We start from the raw sequence: 25854 nt of genomic DNA on the forward strand, positions 1-25854 counted from the left end.
AGAAAGGATATAGATCTTTGAAAGACAGAAAGGATACATTAGCACTTCTCAAGAAAATATGGAGGGAAAAAACTGATGGTATTACCTAGTTGGATAAGGAAATATTTGCAAGAAAACAATTGAGCTTAGATAGTATCAGGGATGTCACAGTTTAACCCTGAGCTACAAGTACTCTTCTACCATGAAAATATTCTTCTATCATAGAAAAAAGTTACAACTAATCTGTTGTTATAAAGAACTAAAACAAGCATACTATATGTTAACAGGATAAGTGAGTTTGTGAGGTACTATATGTTAAGTACCAGAAGTAAGAATCAGGAATCTGAAAGAACTTCCAAGATTTAGCAAGTTTACAAACAATTGTTGCTTCTCCCAAGCTGTACATACGGGGACATATGTACAGCTATAATCATATCATAATTTAACAGATAAGGAAGGGAACTCAATAACCTAGTCTTTTAATTTATTCATTTATATTCTCATTTACTCAAAGGGTATCCACAGAAAACCCTTCAAAAAAGACAGATGAATGACATCGTGTCCAAGAGAGAAAGGTTTGTGGAATCACAGTCTGAATTATCCAGATAATGGACTATTGAAACATTATGCACTGCAATCTACAATGGTTAGTAAAAGTAGCTTAAGCATGGTAAGCTATTTTTTTTTCTGTCGCAGTAGCAGGGTCTTTGAAACTACTTAATAAAAAAATCAGAAAGTTATTTTATAAAATTTGTGACCTGGGTCTATGCATTAATGTTCAGAATATGGAAAATAAAATAAGATGAATGTAGTAAAAGAAAGCATATTATTAAGAATAATGGAAACCTGGGTCATATGATTTCTACAACTAGAATAGAACTGAAGAACACAATTTATTCAAAAGGAAGTGATAGAAATATCAAAAGACAGTTGTGGGTTTAAAAAATCCACATCACCTCAGAAACCCAAGGAATGATTTAGTGAAACTACACTATGCTGGATTAAAATATATGGAGGAATGAACAAAAGTAATACTGTTGCTGATGACCATTATCACAACACAAGCACAAAGAAAAGATGTGTGTTATATAGAAATAAACTGTAGAATTTTCAAAGATACATAGAATAATTGTGATGAGGGATTTTTAATTGCCCCAACTTATGCTGGGGGATATATTTTATCAAACATGGCCCACAAAACAAGGAACTTACCTTGTTGACAATTTAATTATTAAAATCTGGGAAAAGACACAAAAGCACAGTATCAGTTATTCTTGATACTAGCCATGATAGGATTTAAGTTAAAGGATGGTAAATTCCACTGAATTGAGATGGAGATCCCTTCCGAATGATCAGAAAAGTTTGTTAAGTGAACTAATTACCCAGTGAGGTAGTGGGCTGTTCTTTGCTTGGATGTATTCAATTGAAAACTAACCAGTCATTAGTCAAGGATGGTTTCTTTTAGCATCATGCAAAGGTCTGAACTCAATTAGAAAGGTCTCTGTGTTCTGGGTTTGAATTCATGGATTTGACTTTTGTCCTACAGTACAATTGCCAAGCATAGTTGACAGCCATACATTAGAAAAGGTTATTTGTATAGTTATCGTGGTTTTGGCAGCAAAAAAGAAAGTCCAATTTTTTAGAAATTAGGAAATGTCTTGTATAACCTTCTAAATTAAAGCTATGATGATACAACCACCATGTACTGTATTTTGATTTACAATTTTCATTGGCATATACCTTACCTTTTTCCATGCTTTCCAATCAAGGCCATTACTGATTCATTGGTTATCTGGCATCCATTAGCAGAAAAACTCTGTAAACTAAAGGAAAAGTAGCAATTACTTGAATTTTTCATGTAATAAAATATTGTTAACCAAGCAGATATATCTAGTTAAAAGTCAGCCCCACTTTAATCAATAAGCTTCCTCTGAAGTAGATATTAAAAGTAGCATATCTTAAATTTCATTATTTGATATTGTGTTTTAATGAAAAATAAGCTATTATCTTTTACTGGATTATCTACATTTAGGAAAACCAATATGGATGCTTGTAATTTACGCCAAACCTATTAACAGTACAGATTAAACATCTTCCAATTTAAATCATAACTTTCCTGATTTTAGATGATTTTAGATGATGAATGCCAATATAGAAATGTCCAACAATGGATATTGAAGGGGGGGAAAGGAAGCTTGCACCAGCAGATATTTTTATTGTTGTTTATTTATTGTATTCATGGTTACAAATAAATACGTTAAAAACAATTTTAAAATGGCAGACCAAGTTAAAGAGTAAAGATGGCCTCGACAGGAACAAGAATAAATAAATTGCCAAAGAGGACTTCACTCATCTTTACAAAAGAACTGGGCAGAGCCAGGTTTTTAAGGCCCTTCCAAACACCAGCTAAGTGGGGCTGTCCAGAACTTGGGAGTGACCTCAATCTAAACAGCAGGCACTGAGAAACCACATTTACAGGGTTCCAATCAGTGGTCAGATTCAAAAAAATTTACTACCATTTCTGTGGGTGTGGCAGAGGAAGGATACTGTAATATCTCCATTCCCTCCCCATTCCTGGGGAAAGGTTACTGCAAAATCCCATTCCCTCCCCAACCTACTAACCGGCTTTCCAGCTCCATTCTCCTGTGCAGGGCAACCAAAGAAAATCCAGCCGATCAGCTGGGACTCGGGAGGCAGAGAATAGATGGGGGAGGGGACAGTCAGAGGAGGTATTTGCTGGTTCTCTGAACTACTCAAAATTTCCGCTACCGGTTCTCCAGAACTGGTCAGAACCTGCTGAATACCACCTCTGGTTCCAGTGCATGGTATAGTTTAACTGAAGGACCCTGGAGTGTGCCAATCCTGCCACATTGAATTGGTCAGGCAGATAATGTGGAAGACAGGTGGCCCCTCAAGTAACCAAACCCTATGTCATGTCAACTTTTATAGGTAATAACCAGCACCTGGAAACAAACTGGCTTGTACAGCTCACAGAGCAGAGATGCAATCTGCTCTGTTGCATTCTAGACCACTTTAAGCTTCCTGGTGTCTTCAAGGGAAGACCTAACACAGAGAGTGTAGCAGTAGTCAAGCCATGAGGTGATCATGGCATGAGTGAATGGAATCATCAGGGAAAACACCCTAATTAATAGAAATACTAGCGGGGAAGAGAAAAACAGAGGAAAATAGAAATTAACAATAAATTGCCATAAATTACTAATGTCTTATGGACAGAACAGAACAATGTGAGGAGTGAAACAGAAGTATTCTGATAAAAAGCAGGGCAGGGCATTCCGAACTGCAAGAAACTCCTATGTAATCTTAGATATAATTAATCTAATTGGCCTTGCGCATTTGCAACTGATTGTACAAAATGGTGGTAAAAGTATTTGGTGGCAAAGGTGTTTTCAGGATTTTTTTAGATACCTTCTAGAACCTTTGACTAGAGCATCGAGTCCAAAATCAGTAGTTCCTGTCCAACTTATATCTACAACCGCCAAATTATAGCAAAAGGTGCTTGCATGAAGGAGAATTCTGTCCCCTTTATATCCAGAACCACTGCAGTTTTTTATACTCAGTTCCTAAGTACAAAACGGGGAAAAAAGGAAATTGCAATGAATTGACTGAAACAATTACTTTTGTTAGCATACCTTATACATCAATCAGAATTGTTTATTGTTTATTTTAGGGCAGTGCCACACTTCAGTTGTAAAGCAAAAAGGGGGCTTGGAAGTTGCAAGCTGTCAGCAATTCCTTAAAGCAGCTGCTTCTTTTCCTGGAATCTTACAACTGCAATGTGATCCTGAGAAAAATGTGTTTGGTTTAAGAAGTTGCTGAAAGATGCTCCATGCAAACCTGTGTATTCTCTAAATCATCCCTTGAATCTAAAACACCCACCCAATCCTATTGTTTATGTTTACAACAGGATGATTAAAAGAAAATAAAATTTATTACAATAAGCTTCCTTTCAAATTAAATGCTAGACAAAAATGTTTGTAACGATCAAATCAAAGAATTGAAAATTCATAAATATTATGCAGATTTCATTACTATTGCTTCGACTTTATGTTCTGTCCTCACAGCAACTATTCAACCTTACATAGTTTATGACAGACAAAAGAAAGGGAAAAAAAGGGTGGGAGATACTGTATCTGCAGTTTTTAATATGTTTTTGTTTTCTCCAGTTTTTCTGTCAGCTTCCATCATCATTTCTCAGAATATTTCTACTGCAGGGATAAACAAAAGCCCCCTCTTGATCTCAGTAGCAGTAACGATATATAATTTTGGAATGAATCAGGAAGACACTGACTTGCAGAAAATTAACAATAAATCAAATATCACTTTTCTTTTTAATTTGTATTAATTCTATTTATAATGTTATTAATTTCTAACCTTCAATTTTGTAGTTTGAAAAATGTACTGTCTGTTACAATCTTTTAATAAGAAAATAGCCTCCCCTGGACTTTTCTCATCTTAAAATGCCATCTGAACATTAATAAATCTGACTGGGATATCGATACTAGATGGGCAATGACAAATGACTCATGTAAGAAAACATTTCTTGAAATAGAAACAGGGTTAATTAATTTGAGTTGAAATCTTGGGGCTTCTAGCTTGACATCTTGGATTGATTGGATTTCATTTTCCAATCTCAAAAAAACCCTTTATTTTTGGATAGGTACTACTACCTGCTAGATCTTTCCAGTTCTGGATCAGGCAGTGGGGCCTGTTAGAAGAACAACATACTGACCAACATACTTTCAGCATGAAGATAAAATAAGGGCATACCTGTAGATAGTTAAATTAATTTACTCTTTTTGCATGAGAAAATAATGGAGAAAGAACAAATACTGCCTTACTCCATATATCTGACCTCTTGGGATGACCTCAACAGAAAATTAGGTCAACATTTAGCTCTCATTTCTAATACTACATTCTAAAATTATATTGCTTATATAGCAGACAGCTAGTTTGTTATCATAACATCCTGAATTACAATTTTTGCAATTAGATTACTCATTATTGTTAAGAATATACAGTCAGAAAAGTTGAAATCAGCCATTCTGGTCTTATTGTGAAATGGCCTTTAATATGGAAGCGTTACTACAAGTAGAATTACCTTTTTATCTATCAAGATGTCTTATGAACATGTCATAGATGCCCTTTTGTTTTTTAATTTGATTTTGGAACCACTTGTTTGCCTTATTAAGCAAAGGGAAGACATGCTCAGTATAACAACAAGCGGACTGAATGCCAGCTGTTATTATTGCAGATGGATATTATGTCTTATTGATAATTATACTGTATATTGTACAAAAAATATTTACATTGTACAATGCTAGTAATTTATCAGGTTATTCAATGCACTGGGATAAATTTCATATCTCCTATGGGTAGTGTATGTGCATGAAAATTTGTAAAAAGTAGAGTTTTTGCTTTTTGCTTGAGTATTTTAAACCTCTGAGAATAATAATTCCAAGGAACTTGTAGAAGAGCAGACAGAGCTGGGGCAGAGTTAAGCACACCATCTGCTTAGAGTCACTGCATTCCCACAAGTACTCTAAGTCCAATCCCTATTGAATTCCATTGATCCTTATCTGGCATCAATTTAGAGTGGAATTTTAGTTGACCAGATTAATATCAGGAGCAAAGAATCAGGACCATTCACAAGGTTGCAGCACAGAAGATGTATTCAAGGCTATACAGAAGAATCTGGTGTGGACAGCTTTATATTTCGGTCAAATCTAACATGTATAAGTGAACTTTTGTGCATATTACAGGACTTTTCATTCTTCCTTACAGTCCTTGGAGCTTTAATTTTTTTTTACTTTAGGTACCCTGTAGTACCTCTTTGAGAATTAAATAAGATCTCATCCCCAGCTCTAGGATGGAAGAGTTCCTATGAGAAACCAATTGGGTAAAAATATCCAATCTACTCTTATTCATGTTTCATTGAAAATCAGAATTAATGTAAATACGGAAACCATACTGAAGCGAGTAGAGCTTGGTTTTCAATAGAATATTTTTTTTAATTTTGTGAAATCAATATTATTGATATTGTATTAAACTAGAAAGAATATGGCCCACTGTGAGCATCAAGATCCAGTAGTGTGTGTAGAAACTTTGTTATTTCCCTTATATTGTACCAGTGGTGGGATTTAAAATTTGTTACTCCCGGTTCTGTGGGCATGGCTTGGTGGGCATGGTAGGGGAAGGATACTGTAAAATCTCTATTTCCTCCCCACCCCACTAACCTGCTTTCCAGCTCTGTTCTCTTGTACAGGGCAACAAAAGAAGACCCAGCCAATCAGCCAATCACTCAGGAAGCAGAGAATAGATGGGGGCGGGGCCAGTCAGAGGTGGCATTTGCTGGTTCTCCAAACAATCAAAATTTCCACTACCGGTTCTCCAGATCTGGTCAGAACCTGCTGATTACGACCTCTGTACTGTACCATGTTCACATATAATAGTATATTTTAAAATCTACATAAATTATAATGAAAAATAATAAATATTTCCCAACTTGCTATAATTACAAAACCAAAACCAAGCTTTATATTTAAAGTGGACATTACCTTGAGATATCCTTCACAGTATTGGAAGAATTGTTTTAGTCCAACCTCAGAAATTCTGTGATCTTTATCATGGCAATGATCAAGAGTGAAACACTCAGGGTGATGTTTTCCTAAACTAATCAACCAGTCATTGTTCAAGCAGTGGCAATCTTTAAGTTGAATCTTCTTCCCTGGAGAAAAATAACCTAGTTTATTGGTGCAGGTAGATGTTTATTCATTAACTAAAGACTTTTTATAATATTTCTTTTAGAATGATACAGTGCATAAGCTCTCAGTGTTCATACAAACAACAAAGTGATAAGCCATAAATCATAAGATACAATCATAAATCATAAGGTACAACAACCATTGATAAATCATAATATATCAATAGGAGAAGGTAATAGGAAAGATGAGTTGTGAGAAAGATGAGAGGGATGACAAGATGACAAGGATAATAGTAGCACAGCCTACTACATGGGTAAATATCTTTGGGCAGAAGACAGTGTTGTAGGAGTTAGGTATTTAGCTGAGTGGAAGAAACTATCTTTGTGTTTAGTTGTTTTGGCATGCAATGCCCTAAAGTCTTGAGGAGAAAGGTTGAAACAGTTTATGTCCATTTATTAATATTCCCCAAGAAAGTTTAGGACAAAATGTGTGATTTTCTTTTCTTTGGAGATGGATTGTGGCAACTACTCACCACATCATTCACTGCATCTGAACAAGTAAAGATTTGAAATTAGATTTTCTCAAGCCCCATTTTAAATTCCAACCACTATATCTGATGTATCAATAGCATGGAAGAAGACTCAGGATACCAAGAAAGAAAGCTGCAGTGTTAATTGGATGACCTAGGGCAGGGGTCTCCAACCTTGGCAACTTGTGACTTGTGGACTTCACCTCCCAGGAATTATGGGAGTTGAAGTCCACAAGTCTTAAAGTTGCCAAGGTTGGAGACCCCTGACCTAGGGTATTGCCAGTGTAATTGTAATCAAATTTTTCATGCAAGCTAGGGCTTGTTATTATATTATTCTGACAAGTGTACAGCCACCTAGAGAAAGCAAATCCATCTTGGGTGTGCTAATGGCAAGTTACATAATGTCATGGGAGTCATCTGCTGAGGCAGTGTCTAATGATAATTATTCATTTACTGAATAAATACTAAAAATTCCAATGACTGAGGCAGAATAACCTCGTAGCCTCCTCTAAAGTAGCTCTTTGGATCACAAACTTTATGTACCAAATAAACACTAGATGATATCAAAGCAAGCAAATTAAATGGTATGAACTAGAATTGAAAAGTTCATCTCCTAATTCAATTAAACTCTTTTTTATAGAGTAATGAAGAAAAGGGGAAATAACTGTTTTTCTTAAAATCGTATGTAATTTCTTCCAGAGGCAATAACAACTGTTTGAGAACAAAGGTGCACTGATTCTTAAAAGTGTTTGAAAAACAGAGGTGACCGATTTCTTCCATTAATGATTCTTCAGATCCAGCCTTATATTTTCCATGCCTCACAAATTTATAGTTCTATCTCATGCATTGTTTACACAGGTGCAAACTCTAGCAAAATTAATGAAGTTTATTCCACTCTAAAAATACCATATGAAGCACTATAGCTATATAATAAATGATATAATATTCACCACATAGAACTATTAAAATATCATAGTAATCTTGAAATATAGACCAGAGTAATGAAAGTGGCATTTGACCAAATTGAAAACTCAAAGTATGTGTAATTTGCCAGCAGTTGCTATTTATAAATTGGCAGTTATCTAAAGTGAGATAATAATCCAGGGAGTCTAGGACAAGCAGTATAAAAGGCTGAAGAACAAATCAGAATTAGAAGTTAAAAGCTAAAAGGCAAGGATAAGAAACAAACTGTAGGTCACAGCAATGACCACAATTTGAGAAAAACCATAACCCTCACAAGGGCCTTGTTATTCAAACAAGGTTCAACTCAGATAGGAAGTAGTCTTGCAATGCTTTCCAGGAAGATCCAGTACAGATAGTCTTCGACTTAAAACTCCAATTGAATTAAAATTTCTGTTGCTAAACAATGAGGTTGTAAAGTGAGATTCCACATGATCACATTGCTTAGTGACCGCAATCTTGGTGATCTCCATTGCTGTCTTTAAGCGAAGGTGAGCAGTTGTTAGCCAAGGACCCAAAGCAAACCATTCTGGTATTCAGATAATTCAGTTGCCTCTTGAAAAAGCATCTTTGGGACATTCTGGTATTGGTCTCTTCCAGCTCCGAGCATCAGTAAGGTAAAGGGCTGTCTCCAATTCTGTCTCCCCCCAGGTTCTGCCTTTTGGGCTGCCCTGCACCCCTGCCTTGAGCAACATCAAGGAGCCCCCAAATTGTGCAGCTCTGTGGCTGTTTGCCATGACCTGGGAAGGTGCAACTGTCCCAGTTTGACATAGAAAAAAGAATAAGAAGTTCATTTCATATATTTGATTTTCAGAAGTCCCAACAGGTGCCTTGAACTTTGCTCTTGAGCCCAACCCAGGAAAGGCATCCACAATGCATCCAGGCCAGCTTACCACACTTTATTTGCAACAGAAGTATAGGTAATCCTCACTGAACAATAGTAATGGGACCAACAACTCCAATGTGGTGATAAAGCACACTGTTTCATGACCATGCTGACTTTGGATGGCAGTTGCAGCAGTCCCAGTTGCCATTGTTAAGAAAATTCTGTGTGGTCATAGCATCCCATAGTCATTAGTCAATGAGAACTAATACACAGCATCATCTAAATGGATTCCTCTTGAATGTAATATGTTTAGAGCTTAACTTTATTTTATCCGCAAGAGCTGGCCACCTGTGGCATGCATGCCATAGGTTCGCCACCACGGGTATAGGGTTTCTTGCCTAAGCAGAGGGTTGGACTAGAAGATCTCCAAGGTCCTTTCCAATTCTGTTATTCTATTCTATTCTAAATTCTAAATGGAATTTAAATACTAACAAAATCAGTGGGATGTCAGCAAAGATGCAGTAAACCAAACTTATTCAGATTTGTTTAATTAGTAGACTTCTTACATCCTTGACTCCACGTGTACAACTTATACTGAAACGTTTGATAAAGTGTATTTCTCCTTGTCTTTTAGCGAAGTATTTCAGCCACTTTTTTGAGAGATTTTTTTTTGGGGGGGGTGGGGGTGTAATGATGCAAAGATCATGCATCTTAACAAAAGCAAGCCTAAAATATATACACACCTTATGCAATATTTATGTATTATTGAAAGACAGGTCTTAGCTGCATCTAATTGGCTGCCTTTCTTTACTCAAGGTGCTAAGTGTTTGCTTTGGAATTCACTGTGGGAACTAACACAAGCCTAGAGCTACTGACATAGAGCAAATAACCTTCAATTTGTTTTCTTTTATAGCAATTATACAAAGCATTTTCCATTTCTTAGAAGTTTATCAGCAGCACCAAATCTTGTGTTGCACACCTACCAAATTGCAGGCAGCTGGCAGTCAGCAAAAGTAGCCTAACCACTGCGCCACTGCAGCTGTTGGGAACTCTCTATAAATGAAGGACTCCAGCAATTATTTTTATTATGTTCCTTTTGTTTAGTTATTAATTATCATTAAATTTGCTTTATCTTTTCCTTTTATTAGTAGGTATTACACATGCACCACCTAAGCAACAAGGAAGACTTTTATAAGTAAAATTAAGATTGAAATCTTAATATATAACAATTATTTTTATATGATTTATAATGTTGTTTTTCAATCTTATGCTCAATTTTGGATGAAAAAGCTAAATAATTTTATGCATGCAATATTGCTATTAAATAAACTGTAATTTAGTAATTTTTCTTTCTCTTTTCTATACTCTAAGCTGTTTACATAATAAAATGATAATTGTCTATGTACTATATAAACATCAGTATCAACACAACGTACTAAAATTTATAACATAATGAAAGTGGGGGGGAAACCTAGTTTGTCAGGTACTCTAGTACATTCCTAACCATTTTTTTTAATTGGATGTAAATAAAAAAAGGCCACCTCAGGCTTTCTTTTACTATGTTATCTCCCTCCCTCCCTCCCTCTCTCTCCCTCTCTCTGCCATAGCCATGCTCTGAATCAGCCCTGTTTACTTTTTACAGGGTTGGGTTGGCTGTATTATATAACTATCTGTGAATCATATCACGAGCAAGTAAGTCTATTGACAACGTCCTACTTTAACAAATAGATTGACAGAAGCCAGCTCATTCCAGGCTTGGCAGATATTGATATGATTAAAGCTGCCATACAGTATCTAGATTGCAAAATTCAGATACCCACTAAATAGCAGCAAAAAGGTACAGAAATCTATACTGCTTGCTACCACCAATTGGTTATCTGAAATGCAGGCCTAATTTTGTAGTCATGAAGATACTTACTGTCACTATTGCTATCACATTGCTTCTCACATAAATGCTGCTAACATAAATATTGGTAATCAGAAATCTCTTCTATGGTTACCTGTGAGTAATGTATCAGTATGTCTATCTGTATAAGATTCATCTGCCAAACATTTAGGAAAAAGAAAGAAGGCATTGTCAGCTGTTCGTCCAAGGTTGAGAGGGTGAACAATAAGATATCAACTTACTCGTGTAGCTTCAGTGAAGTTTTTTATTCGTCTCCCACACCACAACAACAGGTAACAGCAATCAAATTATGTTTAAAGTCAGCTCTGGGTTTCCTTGCAACCCAGAGCTGTATTTATACATGTTATACTTTGGATAACAACATAATTACTATAACCACCTTCCAGCCACCTTTGCTGCCTAACATCCGGCATCCTTAAATTAAAGAAACATGGTAACTGCACCTTTCCCCTGCTCGATGAGTCCATGTACCCCTATTTCTCTCCTATCGTTATTACAACACCACCCCTTTGACATCCAGCCATGAATCATTATTATTGCACCACCCCGTGTCAGGAAGCCGATGTCAGTTATTTGAAGAATATTCATCATAACGTCCACGTGGTAACACAAGGCAAGTAAAAGACTATGGTCGTATCACATCCTGGCTGTCTCGGCTCCAGTCCATTCTTTATTGGAGTCGTGACAGGCATTTCATTCTTTACCTTAGGCAGCAAAATGTCATAAGACAGCACAAAAGAAGTTAAGTCCTTGCTCCTGCAGTAACTTTCATCAAATGTTTCCTGAGTATGTTTCCATATGCATGCAGTTCTGCCATTAGAATTAATACTTAAAGTGTGTTTACCATGGCATAGAGGAATAATGTACAACTTACTATGAACCTTCCAGCTACTATCAGTCTCATAGTGTTTAAAAAGGATTTTTTTAGCAACATAGATGTGCAACACAGGAAAAGTAAAATTATGTTCTGTTGGTGCATTCTGAAGATAACGTTCAAGTCAAGTTCAAACTCTGATGATTACATTTGTGATATTAAATATCCATGACTCATCCCGGTTACACATCTGTACATGGCCCAGAGGAGTGAACCACACAACTTTATACGCAGCTCAGGATTAATCCTAAGTGAGCACTACCTTGAAATTCACTATTTTGCACTTAGGAAGAACATTCTGCCATTAAAAATATACAAAAACCTTTTGGTGTAATTCAGTACTGAATTCTTTAAAAATTACAAACATGTTTCTACTAGATAATAACCTGACAAAAGTGAAGCAAAAAATGTTTACAGCATACACAAATACTGTAAACAAGAAATACAAAAACAGAACTAAAATACAAAAGATTTCCAATGACTGCAAAAATGTGCAAACAAACATATATGTAAGTTATTTTAATTTAATATCAGGGCATGAAAACTTGGCTCCAGTTGTCTCAGCTAGATATAAATGTGCATACCTGTATGTGTTTAAACTTATGAGATTTTAAAATAACGATACAGGACTTTTATATTACTCCAACCTCTTAATGTTTATTCATTTTAATGTACTTACAAAGGAATTTATCTCCAGCTAGTTGATAAAAGTGACGACACACCTGGGAAATCCGAGAAATATCTTTATGAGTCAGCAGGGAAAAGATACAAAGCCACAATTCATCAGGAAGCAGCAGCCACGGTGTGAGACTGCAGTCACTTTTCTAAAACAAAACAAAACAAGAAAGCAATTGAATCCCAAAACAACAACAGTGACAAGCATGCAAGTCAGCCCAATACTGAAATAAATGAGACACATGTGAGCAAGGTAGTAGCAGATCAAGTTTATGATTTAATTTAAAAATGTTATTTTTGTATTTTGTTCTCATCTGAAAGATACCTGTAACTTTTTTTTTCTTTTTAACAGTCTGGATGCTTTAAAAATGTTCAATGCTTAAACTAAATTATCACTGTATTTTTAATAAAACAATTTCAAACAAAGAATTGGAAGAATGTGGAACATAATTCCCATATACACACATGTAAGGTTCCGTGCATGTTCATGACACTGATAGACAACCGCTACACGATTCATTTAACACAAAAAGTTAATTTTGTTTGCAATTTTAATTGGTAAAATCAAGCACGCTATCAGAAGTTAGAAAAATGTGTATAATCAAAGGCAATATAACCATTGCTTGTAAGTACCAGACCAAATTGTGACTGAGTAGTCCATGATTGATTGTGTTGTACAACTGCCAATAATCAAGTTAATTTAGTAAACTAAGATTTGGTTAAACATAGATTAGCATATCGTAGAAAGAGTCATAGTCATGACCTCCATTTTTTTCTATACTGTATTTTCATAAAATAGTTATAGAACACAAAACCATACAATATAGAGCAATCATCATGAGAATGGCTACTTTTAAAATATTATTTTAATTAAAAGATTTGAAGAGAAGAGGTCCAGCCTCAAGATGCACTGTATTTCCAACCATGCCACACTGGCATTCTTAGAAAATGAACTTGTGGCTGCAACCCATGGCTATTAGGAAGTGAATGTATATAGAAAGTCCTTGATCTACAACTATAATGAAGCCTGCCTATGATGATGGCAAGTCATGACAGTCATAAAGGAGATCCTCATGTAACCAGACATGTTTTTGCTACCTTTTTTGTGGGGGGGCATTAAACACATGCCAGTCATAAAGTGAATGTTTTTTTTAATGGGATGTTTTTCTGAAAACCAGAAGTAAATGCTGATTTTCAGTAAAAAATGTTATAAAACACATTTGATGGGACGCTGCAAACAGCCATAAATACAGGTCAGCTGCTTAGTGTCCAACATGCCATCATATAATCGTGGGGGCAGAACCGTCAGAACTTCAAAACCATTGTTTGCACAACAATGGAAAAAAGAGATTCCTACAGATGAAAGTACTATAAAAAAAATACTAGAACATGCTGAGATGGATAGATTAACACTTAAAAGAAAAAGAAGAAACAGAATGCTTTTTTACATGGGACTTATTTTACTAATGGAACAGAGGTTAGAACCTAAAAAGACCAAAAACATAAGAAAAAAAATTGTTTTGAAAATTTTATAAGATGGACAAACTAATTGTATTACTATTTTGCGATTAATACTGATATGTCTGTTATGATTACTATTATGATTAATGTATCTCTACTTAAAACTGACTGTGTCCAGACAACATGCTGTTCAGACAGATATGGAATTTTTTATTTGTATTTTTAAAAATGTGTCATGTGTGTTTGTGTATATGTATATATATATATATATATATTTGTTTGTTTTCTTAATATATTTGTTTTTGTAGATTTTCACAGGTACAGGTATGTAGGTCTTGGCGTGTTCGGGTCTTTTCCCGTGTAAGATTGAGAGCATCTTGGCAACGTTTCGACGAGGTCCCACTTGCCATCTTCAGGCTGGTGCTTTCGGCTTTGTGCTTATACGAGCAAAGCGTGATTGGAGCTGTCGTCTCCCTATATATACTGGTGGGGAGGTTGGCTGTGTTGTCATTTCTTGATTGGTTGATGGAGTTGATGTTTGTAGATTAGCTGGCTTTTTCATAAGAACATGTGTGGCTGAGGTATTGGCAGTGTGACTATCAGCCTCCTGTGTTGTAACGACCTGGGTAATAGAACTCAGAAGGTCATCACACAGCCCATTACCCAGGTTGTTACAACACAGGAGGCTGATAGACACACAGCCAATACCTCAGCCACACATGTTCTTACGAAAAAGCCAGCCAATCTGCAAACATCAATTCTCATAACCATCATCGACTGTATCCCATACACCCAGAAAACTATTTTAAAATCAGCCAATTTCAAAAGTCCCTCTGGTGAAGGGAAAACACCAGTGTCCTTATGAAACAAACCACAATCTTGGAAAAGATTTGATTTATAACCTTATCAAAGTTCTACTTCTAAACCTTAACTACATAATGGTACACATACATTCTACAAATGCTTCTGGTGCTACTGTTGCAATATATAACTTAGAAGACAACATATGCTTACCATGTTTAATTTGTTATAACCCTGAGAAGCGTTTTCATACTGCAGCCTACATTGTGTCCCTAGAAAAGAAATATGAACTTTGAGTTTCCCAAATATGCAGTATTTGCCTCATTTTACCTTTCACACTTTGGGATCAAGGAAGCTTTCCTACACATCCACATGTGCAGAATGCTCTACACTATTATGTGATTCCAGCTCCTGGAAGAAGACCCTGGCTACAAACCTATGACATCATGCATTTTTACAGATTTCTGTGGGAATTTATATACAGAAAGAATATTTTGTTGCCCAGAAAATTTTCTCCAGAATAAACAATTTTAGAAAAATCACATTTTTTAGAAAATCACAACCAAAGTCACATGGCTTATTCTAAAAGATGGTGACAGTAGCAAATTATTCTTCCATTTCTATGTAGAGGGGTGGCAAGCAGAATTTAATTACTGTGAGAAAATCTGTAATTCAGAAGCCAGGGCACCAACTAAATGTTAAATTCTGCATGCTGTTGGTTAATGAAAAGAAGCACTGACTGGTTATACTGGGATACTCTGCCACAGGTCAACAGAAGCAAGTGTGAACACCTGGTTGACTGCCAACACTTTGCAAGAATAAAACATTGTCAAACAGAAAAGCTAGCAGCAAATGATGGTTTCAAACTGTGCTTTATTTTTCTCTAAAACAAATAGTTGATTTCCTCACTCTTTTAGTAAATGATGTTAATTAAAATGTTGATGAGCCATTGGGTCAAGTCCACCATAGTTTTAAGCAGATCCTCTGGTTATAGTTCCAATTTCAGAAACCAATTTTGTTATGAATAAATCAAGAACCAGTCTCTGATTACTAGGATAGATGGATGGATAAATAATTTGTTTGCTTCTTTGTTTTTTAGAATACTTATATGGCCATCCTACTCCAGTAACATGACAGCATACAAAATCACTATACAAAATACTGTGGTAATATATTTTATTAATCATTTTATCATTTTCTGTAAGGCCTTTGTATAACTAGCAGTAAGTCTAGGAGATGTGGGCATTCTTGGTGGGGGTAGGAGTATCTTTGCTCAGAGTGCCTCATTCTGTTTTGATTCTGCCAGTTTAGAAGGAACAGGAAAATGGGTGAAAGTTCAAGGTACACAGTTGTGCTTTCTCATGGGACTTTCCAAACTTTCCCATGAGACTTTCTGTGGCTGTATGATCTCATCCTAGCAAGGTAACATCTGGGACTTTCCAAGATTGTGTGTTCTCATGCTGGTGAAGTAATCTCCTGTTGAGGTCATTGTTTTCTGAATATGCATACTGTATTTTTGCTTGTGTTTTTCTCAATAAATACTGCTACCTGAGTTCTCTCAGGGTTGGCATTTTTCTCAGAGACAGTTCCCTGTGTCTCATTTCAATGTCAAACCACCATAAATGGTGACCCCGACGTGATAGCTTGGAAGGCTATACGTTTCCCGCATCCTATACTCATCGTCGCGGACGTCGACTGGGCCCTCATCTTCTTCGCTGGACGAAGATAGATTCTTTTCATGAGTATGGGGGGAGATCTCTCGAAGGCTCAGAAAGAGCACATCAGGGAATTGAGAGGGATCATTGGGAATAGTTTTGGGTTTGGAATTGGCAGTAGGGGTTGTGCTGTAGGAAAGAAAGAAATTGAGGACTTACTACAGTATGTTTGGAAAAATATTAAGTCATATCGGAGGAGGTAGTATTAAAGTAGAGTCCTGGAAAAGATAGGGAAATTTTGCACGAGGAACCTCGTGCCCCTTCTTCAATTTTGTTAACCTGGAGGGTGATTATGGATGCGTTAGCTACTTATGAACAACCGCTCCTAGCACCCCGAAGAAGGTTTGCCGCTTTACCATGCGGTACGTTTGTTGCCGCCGACGGCACCTCCAGATAAATCTGGGGGACTGTCTGGTGCTAGAAATACTTTGTCAGAAGATAAGAGTTTACCTTTAAGGGTTCAGGTGGATGCAGTTACTGCAGCTATTCAAGAAGCAAAGAATAGAGGGAATTATCAGGAGATGATTTGGTGGAGTTTGGAGTAGAAGTTCAACTTAATCCAGTGGAAATTGTCATGGATGCTGCATTAAATCCGCAGCGGGAGTGGAAGCCTTTACAGCTCAGAATTTTGAGGGAAGTTAAGCAAGCAGCAAAAAGAATATGGTGTTAGAACGCCATATACTCAGGCATTGTTAGAAGCAGTTGGTTATGGAAATAAAATGATTCGGCTGACTGGAAAGCTCTGTTGAATATGATTTTAACTCCAGCTCAATATTTGGTGTTAGATCAGAAATGGAGACAGCTGGCAGTCCAGAGGGGAACAGCAAATGTTACCCCAGATCAGCTTTACAGAGCTGGTAATTTTACAACAGTGGAACAACAGAGAGATGGTATGCCTGAGGAAGGGTTCGTTCTTCTCCCCACAATTAATTTTCAAGCCGTAGGGGCTCTCCCTGACGGCGAAGGTGGTGAGAAGACCTTTACTAACATCAAACAAGGGAACAATGAACCCTATGAAAATTTCATTAGCAGACTGAAATTGGCTATAGAAAGACAAATTGATAATCAATTTGCCCAGAAAGAGTTACTTTTTAAGTTAGCAGTAGAACAAGCTAACACAGATTGCAAAAGATTTTAAATCCACTTATAGTAAGTGGAGAGCGAGAAATCGCGGATTTGATTAATGCATGTAGAAAGGTAGGGAGTCAGTCTTTTAACATGGAAACTTTAGCTCTGGCTTTACAAACAGGACATGCTCAAAAGGGGAATTGTTTCAATTGTGGGAAGCCTGGACATTTTAAAGCGCAATGTCGGGCTCCTGGAGGGGTCAAAGTCAGCAGAATAAGAGATCAATGGGACAGGGTGTTCGTCCTAAATCAGTGTGCCCAAAATGTAGAAAGGATACCATTGGGCATATCAGATGCTCCTACAGTTTTTACTGATGGAGGGAAAGTTTTTGGTGCTTGTGTTTGGAAAGATAAATCTGGAATTTGGCATACAAAAGTGACTTCAGAGCAGAAGTCTGCCCAGCAGGCAGAACTTGCTGCTGTAGTTTTGGCTTTTCAAAATTTTCACAATCAGGATTTTAATTTAATAGTGGATTCATTGTATGTGTATAATTTGTTACCCTTTGTAGCAGGTTCTTATTTGTCTCCTGGAATATCACCTGATATTTTAAGATTGCTTTTGTTGTTACAAGGATGTTTGGAGCAGCGTGTGAATGTGTGTTTTGTTGCTCACATGCCACGCTCAAGACCATGTTAACTAAATTAAATAAAAAGGAGGGAAGCTCCTGGGGCTTCCGGCGATTCAAGATCAATTAAATCTAGCTTTATATACTTTAAATTTTTAAATTTGTCTGGTAACCCCCTGCGGCGCGGCCAGCAGGCATTTTCTTCTCCTTCTACAGATGCGGTGAGACCTCGGGTGTTGGTGCGGTTCCTTCCGGATCCGGCATGGGTTCCTGCTGAGCTGATAACGTGGGGACGTGGTTATGCAGCAGTTGAACATCTTGGTCAAATTCGTTGGGTTCCTGGTCGGTGTGTTCGGCCTGATCATTCGCAGGCACCTGTGAAGGAAGTTTCGGAGGAGCAGGATGGCGCATCTGTGGTTCCTGATCCTGCTGATTCTGCCTAATCTGTCCTGGGCTGCTCGGGTGCGGAGAGAGCAGCAACAGCATGTTCAGCGTGCCGGAGATTTGGGCGATGATTTGTGGACAGATAATAATTACATTAAAGATTTGCGCACAACTGCCAAAAACTTGAACATCACCAATTGTTGGTTGTGTATGCACCTTCCTGGGAGAGTGGGAGAAGGACTGACTCTACATGGAGTTCCATTTAATCGGTCTACCTTGCAGACCGGAAAGCATAACATTTCATATGCCATGAACTTCACGGTCAAGGTGAAGACTGCACTGCAGTCTCCAGCACATTTATGTTTCCAAAACATTACAAACTCACAATTCTTGGGGAATCATAGTGTCTGCAATTACACTATTAAATGGACAAATGGTTCAGAGAACAACATAACTTGGGTAAATGGGAAAAATGAGTCTGACGCATTTGGCCAGTATCAATATCTAGACATGAAACAGCTGATGCAAGCGGCAAGTCAACAAGGTTATGTACAGCTGGAAGGGTTTTGGTTTTTATGTGGACTGTGGGCATATCGACAAATCCCTGCAAATTGGTCAGGGACATGTACTTTGGGGTTTGTCATTCCGGTTATCTATAAGTTAGATACATTACCTCCTGAGGTTCGGATCCGAAATCGTCGGAATTGGATTCGGGTCTAACCATGGGAGGTAATCTATGGACACAAATTTCTCGAGGTCTTATCCCACCTTTGGGAATTGCTATGAACTATAGGGATATTCATATTTTAAATAATTTTACTGTTGCTATGTTTAATGATACTATAAAGAATATTAAGATGATTAATGTAGAAATGTCTGAAATTCGTACAGTTACTTTGCAAAATCGATATGCTTTAGATATTATGTTAGCTGCCCAAGGAGGAGTTTGTGCTTTAATTCAGGGGTCCCCAACCGCCGGTCCGCGGACCGTGCGAAGCGCGGAACAAGCCTTACCGGGCCGCTGGTTGCTGGGCGCCGCCATCTTTTTTGGTAAAAAAGCAATTTTTCGTCAAAAAGATGGCGGCGCCAGCGCTGGTGAGCTTTTCCGGGTAGAAAGCCATTTCTACCCGAAAAAGCTCACCAGAAGCGCTGGCGCCGCCATTTTGCGAAAAATCACTTCCGTGACGTCACCGGAAGTGATTTTCGTCAAAAAGATGGCGGCGCCAGCTGACGCCGGAACCGGGCAGGCGTCAGCTGACGCGGAACCGGCCGCGGCGTCGAAAAGGTTGGGGATCCCTGCTTTAATTCATTCGCATTGTTGTGTTTTTATACATAATTATGAGCCAAACATTACAAAAACTGTTCAGGACATGGAAGATCGTATTGCTCAGCATCAATCTGGAGCCGATGGGTTTAATGCATCATTCTGGGACAGTCTGTGGTCCTGGCTTCCTGATGGATCATGGTTTCGCTCCTTATTGCAAGGGGTTGTTATTATTATTGCTATATGTATCTTATTATGTTGTTTTATTCAATGTATTCCTAATCTATTACAAATGTGTACCTCAGTCTTCCGGCGTGTGGGATCAGGTCATGAGGGAACTGTGTACTATGCCACTAAAACACCCCCTATCTTTGAATAAATAAAAAGGAGGGAATGTGGTAATATATTTTATTAATCATTTTATCATTTTCTGTAAGGCCTTTGTATAACTAGCAGTAAGTCTAGGAGATGTGGGCATTCTTGGTGGGGGTAGGAGTATCTTTGCTCAGAGTGCCTCATTCTGTTTTGATTCTGCCAGTTTAGAAGGAACAGGAAAATGGGTGAAAGTTCAAGGTACACAGTTGTGCTTTCTCATGGGACTTTCCAAACTTTCCCATGAGACTTTCTGTGGCTGTATGATCTCATCCTAGCAAGGTAACATCTGGGACTTTCCAAGATTGTGTGTTCTCATGCTGGTGAAGTAATCTCCTGTTGAGGTCATTGTTTTCTGAATATGCATACTGTATTTTTGCTTGTGTTTTTTCTCAATAAATACTGCTACCTGAGTTCTCTCAGGGTTGGCATTTTTCTCAGAGACAGTTCCCTGTGTCTCATTTCAATGTCAAACCACCATAAATACAAAAGGAGAACAGCCACTAAGTGGTACTAAAACAAAACAAAGCACTTAAATGGCAGAAACTAACATTTGTTGTATCCCATCAAATAGGAATTTTGATCGTCCTGACCTAAGCATCCACAGAAAAATCTAATTTGAATCATGAAGAAGCAATGATGTGCTGTCATAGCAATATTTAATTCAAGCATCGGAATGAACTTTAGAAATTTCCTAGGGGTCACTGAAGGTGTAATACAAAGTTTTCTGTTTCAGTGAAGGTATATGAAAATTTCTCAGAAAACTTTCATAACAAAATTGGTTTCTGAAATTGGAACTATAACCAGAGGATTTGCTTAAAACTATGGTGGACTTGACCCAATGGGGAGGGAGAAGAAGAGAGGGAAGAGGGAAAGAAAAAGAAGCTACAAAAGACAGAAACAAGATATAGAGGTACAGGAAAAACATACAAGAATTAAAGGTATAAACCTATTTAAAAGACACAGAGACAATGGTTAAAATTTAACTTAAGGAGAGGATTCTGCAAGAGTACATGGGATAGCATTGTTATATTAGAAACAGAAAAGGGTTAGAAAATATGTTAGATAATTAAAGTGATAGAGAAATTTTCTATTGATGTGTAGTGGAATATTTGTTTGTAAAGAGAATAAGGCTCTCAATGATTTAAAAAGAACATTTAAAAAAAACTGAAAAGAAACATGGAAAATTTTTATCAGTTGACAAGATGAACTTGAATAAGAATAATAACTTTATTGACTACTGTTAATAACTATTGTTTGGTTTTTTATTTAAAGACGGTAATAAGTAAAATATGAAATATAGATGATTAAAGTGAAAAACAACTGATATTACTAGGTAATGTTTGTTAAAAGAAATAGAAATGTAAAAGATTATTATTAATATTAATGGCAGAGCTGTACTTGAATAGAATAATTATTCCACTTACTATTATTATACATATATACAGAGATATATATACATATATACTTTTTTCTTTTAAGAATTTAGTGTGTATTTTAAGGGAATGTACCAAGCAGAATTTGATTGAAAATAGATGTGTGTTATAAAATAGAGGTTAGAAAATGAATGTTATAACTGTAAAGATGTAACTTAAATTTTTAAATAAGATTTGAAAAAAGATACAAAGGTGTTACACTCCAGTCTAGTAATTACAGGGGAAAATTAGAAAAGATAATATGAAATTGTAAACAGGACAGACTAAAGTATAAAAACATTGATTAGAAAGATTTTAAAAATTAGAAAAAGATATGTAATTGAATTAAGAAAGGAATGAGATAATTTAAAATAAGGCTATAGGAAGTAAAGAAAGGAAAAAGCTATTGAAAAAATTGCGAAAATAGTTATAAGATATGGATTAGAATGTATAAGATAAATATGTATTGAGTTTATGTCTGTATGGAGAAGTGATAACCCAGGGCCACGCTATTCTCAAAAAAAGATATTTTATTTGTATTTATATGTTTTGTGAAAACTTAAATAAAACTTTTATTAATAAATAAAGAATCATCAAAGTCATGAATGCACTGGTCTCTGGGCTGGTATTGGATAAAATACAAAAAGAACTGGAGATTTTTAAAAGATTCCAAAAAGAATGATATAAACCTCTCACATTTCAAAATGGAGACTCATTTTATTCAACTGGTTCCCAGAGAGGTTGATTCTTGTTTTAATTAAAACAATCTGCACTGATCTATTCAACACAGATCACCCCATGACTGATAGCAGAGCTCCCACAAAAAATTAACAGAGCAAAGAACTGTATTGTCATGAAACATTCCTTATGAAAACATGCTAAACTGATGAAACCCAGTGGACAATCCCTGCTCCACCCCATACAACTAGGTAAATTTTACTACTAAAATGACGACTGAAAACAAGATCTGTTAGAAAAACAACATTTTCATATATTTTATTTCTCATAAACTTAATTTTAGGGTCAATGGGTTCTTGCCACTCTCATTGGGTTGGGAACAGAATATCCTGGATCAAGGAATAGAAGGAAAAGTGAACAGAGTTTTTGACAACAAGGATGTCACCTCAAATTCTACAAACCTGAAGACGTTTGGTTCTGAGAGTTATAATTGTTCTTCCTCATTAACTTCTTGCCTGTTGCAGGCCTTCGGACACATTGTGATCTTCTGCAGAGAAAAATAGTGCAACATTAATAAAAACAAGATGTTCAAGATATACAAGATGTTCTGTGGACCAATATTTAGAAACCATTCCCCCTTCATGATTTGAACAAGGAAAAATATGCAGGTAGCACAGGCTAATAATGTGGTAGTGGACTACAGCACTCAAATTTCTTCTGCTTATATAGCTTACTTTAGCTTGTGTTGTTTTGCCATTTTGAAGGGGAATAACCCAGCAGAGCTAATCCTCCTCCATATCTGAGCTGTTGTGATAAGTAAACAGATTGTTAGATTTGCTGAAGAATCCAACATAGGGCTAACCTGCCCATAAATAAAACAGATTACAATTTTCCCCAAATAATCAAAAGATGAAGAAATTTAAAAATCAGAATAAGCAATTAACTTTGTTTTGCTTTTGTGCCTTTGAGTCAATTTTGACTTCTGCTGACTGCCTGGACTAATTCCTGAAGTTTTCTTGGCAAGGTTTTTGCAAGTGGTTTGCCATGTCCTTCTTCCTAGGGCAGAATGTGACCAGACTTAGGTGACCCAGCTGGTTTGGGGCCTCAGGTGCCTCCGGGTTTCTAGCCTAACATTTAGCCACTACACCAAACAGGCTAATTTTAGCCTTAAAAAATGCAAAGTTCACCATTCTCATGAAATTCATGCATTTTGGTGATACGCAGCCTATGCCAAGACCTATTGTTTTTATTTAGGTTATTATACTCAAGCATGCGTTTCAATGTTATTCCCTTTATGGTAAGCAAAACTGTGCAAAGCACAGAAGAACGTAAAAAACACTGAGAAACGATAAAAATAATAGAGACGATAAAAATAATCTAACTAAATCAACTTTATACTAATAAGATTTACCATACTTCTATGTACTTTCTACTCCTGCATCCTGTCATTGCTTTCATATATGAATACACTAAAGATATTACTAGAGAAATTTACACATGGGTGTAGAATATTACTTATACTAGACTCAATATAATCCATTTCAAATTAGTATTTCTTAATTAAATGGAAATAGTTGTGCAGGAAAAACATTAACAGAGGAAGCCCATATTCGCTTTAAAATAGTAGGACTGGTATATACTGGTATGATTGTAAAAGAACAGTCTTGATATCATGAGATATTTATAAAGTATAAAGCAATCTGCAGGGAACCATTATAAATTCTGGGTTAAAAAAAATGGAAAACCAGAGCAGATGAGATATGCCTTTTGTAAATGCACTGCTTTGTTCACATCAATGTATTAAATATTAAATAAGCAAACCTTGGCTTCAGTTCTCTCTGTGTGTAAGATGAGCATGAAATGTTGGCTCTTTCCCAATGTTTCTTAGGACTAGCCTGTTTTGGGCTTGATTTCCTGCTTTCAAAAACTTCCTGGTCTATAAAAAATGATCCACATAATATATTAGTTGCAGGCATAGTTAATTTCAACAAGCAGTTAAAGGAGCTCCAGGGAATGACATAAACATCTAAAACACATCCTTGGCATTCATAAGGCATATGATGCGTTCAAAATATAATGAGTCCAAAATCAGAAACAACAAATGGAATCTGATTGGATTTCCCAATTTAATTACATTTGGATATAAAGGGGAACTCTGAATATCAGCTGTAGAAATGTTGGTTTCAGTGGCCACAGAGGTGCTAGACCAAATTACAACTTCTCTGCACCTGCTTTCAGCTGAAGAGGAAGGAAGTTGCCAGCAATTAACAGAATATATGTATAAGAGAAGAATAAGCCTATTCCCAGAGGAATCACTGGAACTAATGTTTTTGTTAAAATGATGGTAGTGAAGTTGCATCATTGTGCTGAAAACATTGCCCTTAACTTATATGTATCTGACATCACACACAGCTACCTCCAGGAGTTTGCCCTGCCTCAGTAGTGCTTGCACTATTACAGCAGTCCAGGGGTGGGGTCCAAATGTCTTAAAATGTCTTCTGTGGGTGTGGCCTAATTTGTGGGTGTGGCTTGGTGGTCATGTGACTGGATGGGTGTGGCTTGCTGCCTGGCATGGCTTGGTGGTCATGTGACTGGGTGGGCATGGCTTGTATGTAAATATTACAAATATTTATGTAAATATTGATTTTTTTATTAAAAAAGAGCAACTTTTACCCAAAAGCAGGCAAAGCAGGCAGACAGATTGAGTTGCTCACAGAATTACAGATTCACTTAGAGATCTATTTACCTGCAATCGACTACCTAGGTCTGTCACATAAAATTTGCTTGCAAGCAAACTCACAAAATTAACTCACAACACACCATGTATGTAAATATTGATTTTTTTTATTTAAAAAAGAGCAACTTTTACCCAAAAGCAGGCAAAGCAGGCAGGCAGATTGAGTTGCTCACAGAATCACAGATTCACTTAGAGATCTATCTATCTGCAATCAGCTACCTGAGTCTGCACTGAAAAGTAGAAGCTTCAGTTCTAAGGAAGGTTCAGCTCTGCTTTTAGATTAGCTAGAAAGCAAGAAATCCAAGGATTTCCTGCTTTCTAGCTAATCTAAATCTCCCGGCAGAGCAAAACAGCTGATGGTTGGGGGGGAAAAAAGGAAAAATAGCAACTTACCAAACCAGGCAAGTTGGATGGCTCACATGCCAAGTAAGGAGTGAGTGGGCGGGGAGGGGAGGGGCCAGCCAGTGGAATGATTTGCCAGTTCTCCGAACTGCGGACAATCATAAAATGCGTGTGTGCAGTGTTTGCAAGAAATCACCAGCTGTGCCGCCTGAACAGTTGACAAGCGCTTCACAGGGGTACACAGCATTTGAAAATCCTCATTTCCTGCTTTTTCAACCTCAGCTGTGCCGCGCAAAGCAGCTGAGGAGAGGAAAGCAGGGAATAAAGGACAGCCTAGAGTCCAGGCAGGCGGGTGGGCCAAACACTGAACTGGTTCAGTGTCAGCTGCTCTTTGCAGCTACTGGTTCTATAGAACTGGGCCAAACCAGTAGCATCCCACCTCTGCCAATAGTCAGTGCCAATAACGTCACTTCACGAGTGTGCAAAGACCAGCTCCCACCTTTGATTTACCAAAATACTAT

The 25854-nt window shown here is 36.9% G+C and overlaps 1 protein-coding gene across 2 annotated transcripts in view; it reads right to left on the reverse strand.

The window, feature by feature from the left end:
* LOC113416787 (uncharacterized) overlaps positions 1–25854 on the reverse strand; it is a 45341-nt gene that overhangs the window by 16106 nt on the left and 3381 nt on the right. The window contains exons 2-8 of one of the 2 annotated variants that reach the window (XM_026674864.2): positions 24076–24190; positions 22716–22798; positions 14947–15005; positions 12476–12620; positions 6555–6724; positions 3406–3560; positions 1725–1802 (exon numbers count right to left, since the gene is read on the reverse strand). In XM_026674864.2, the coding sequence (XP_026530649.2) occupies positions 1725–1802; positions 3406–3560; positions 6555–6724; positions 12476–12620; positions 14947–15005; positions 22716–22798; positions 24076–24190 (805 nt within the window). Of the gene's footprint in view, positions 1–1724; positions 1803–3405; positions 3561–6554; positions 6725–12475; positions 12621–14946; positions 15006–22715; positions 22802–24075; positions 24191–25854 lie in introns of both variants that reach the window. The other variant, XM_087957850.1, reaches the window with a different exon arrangement.

This window comes from Notechis scutatus, chromosome 2 (assembly GCF_049901735.1).
Source record: "Notechis scutatus isolate UNSWTSFEM ecotype Mainland chromosome 2, rNotScu1.2, whole genome shotgun sequence".
NCBI lineage: Eukaryota > Metazoa > Chordata > Lepidosauria > Squamata > Elapidae > Notechis > Notechis scutatus.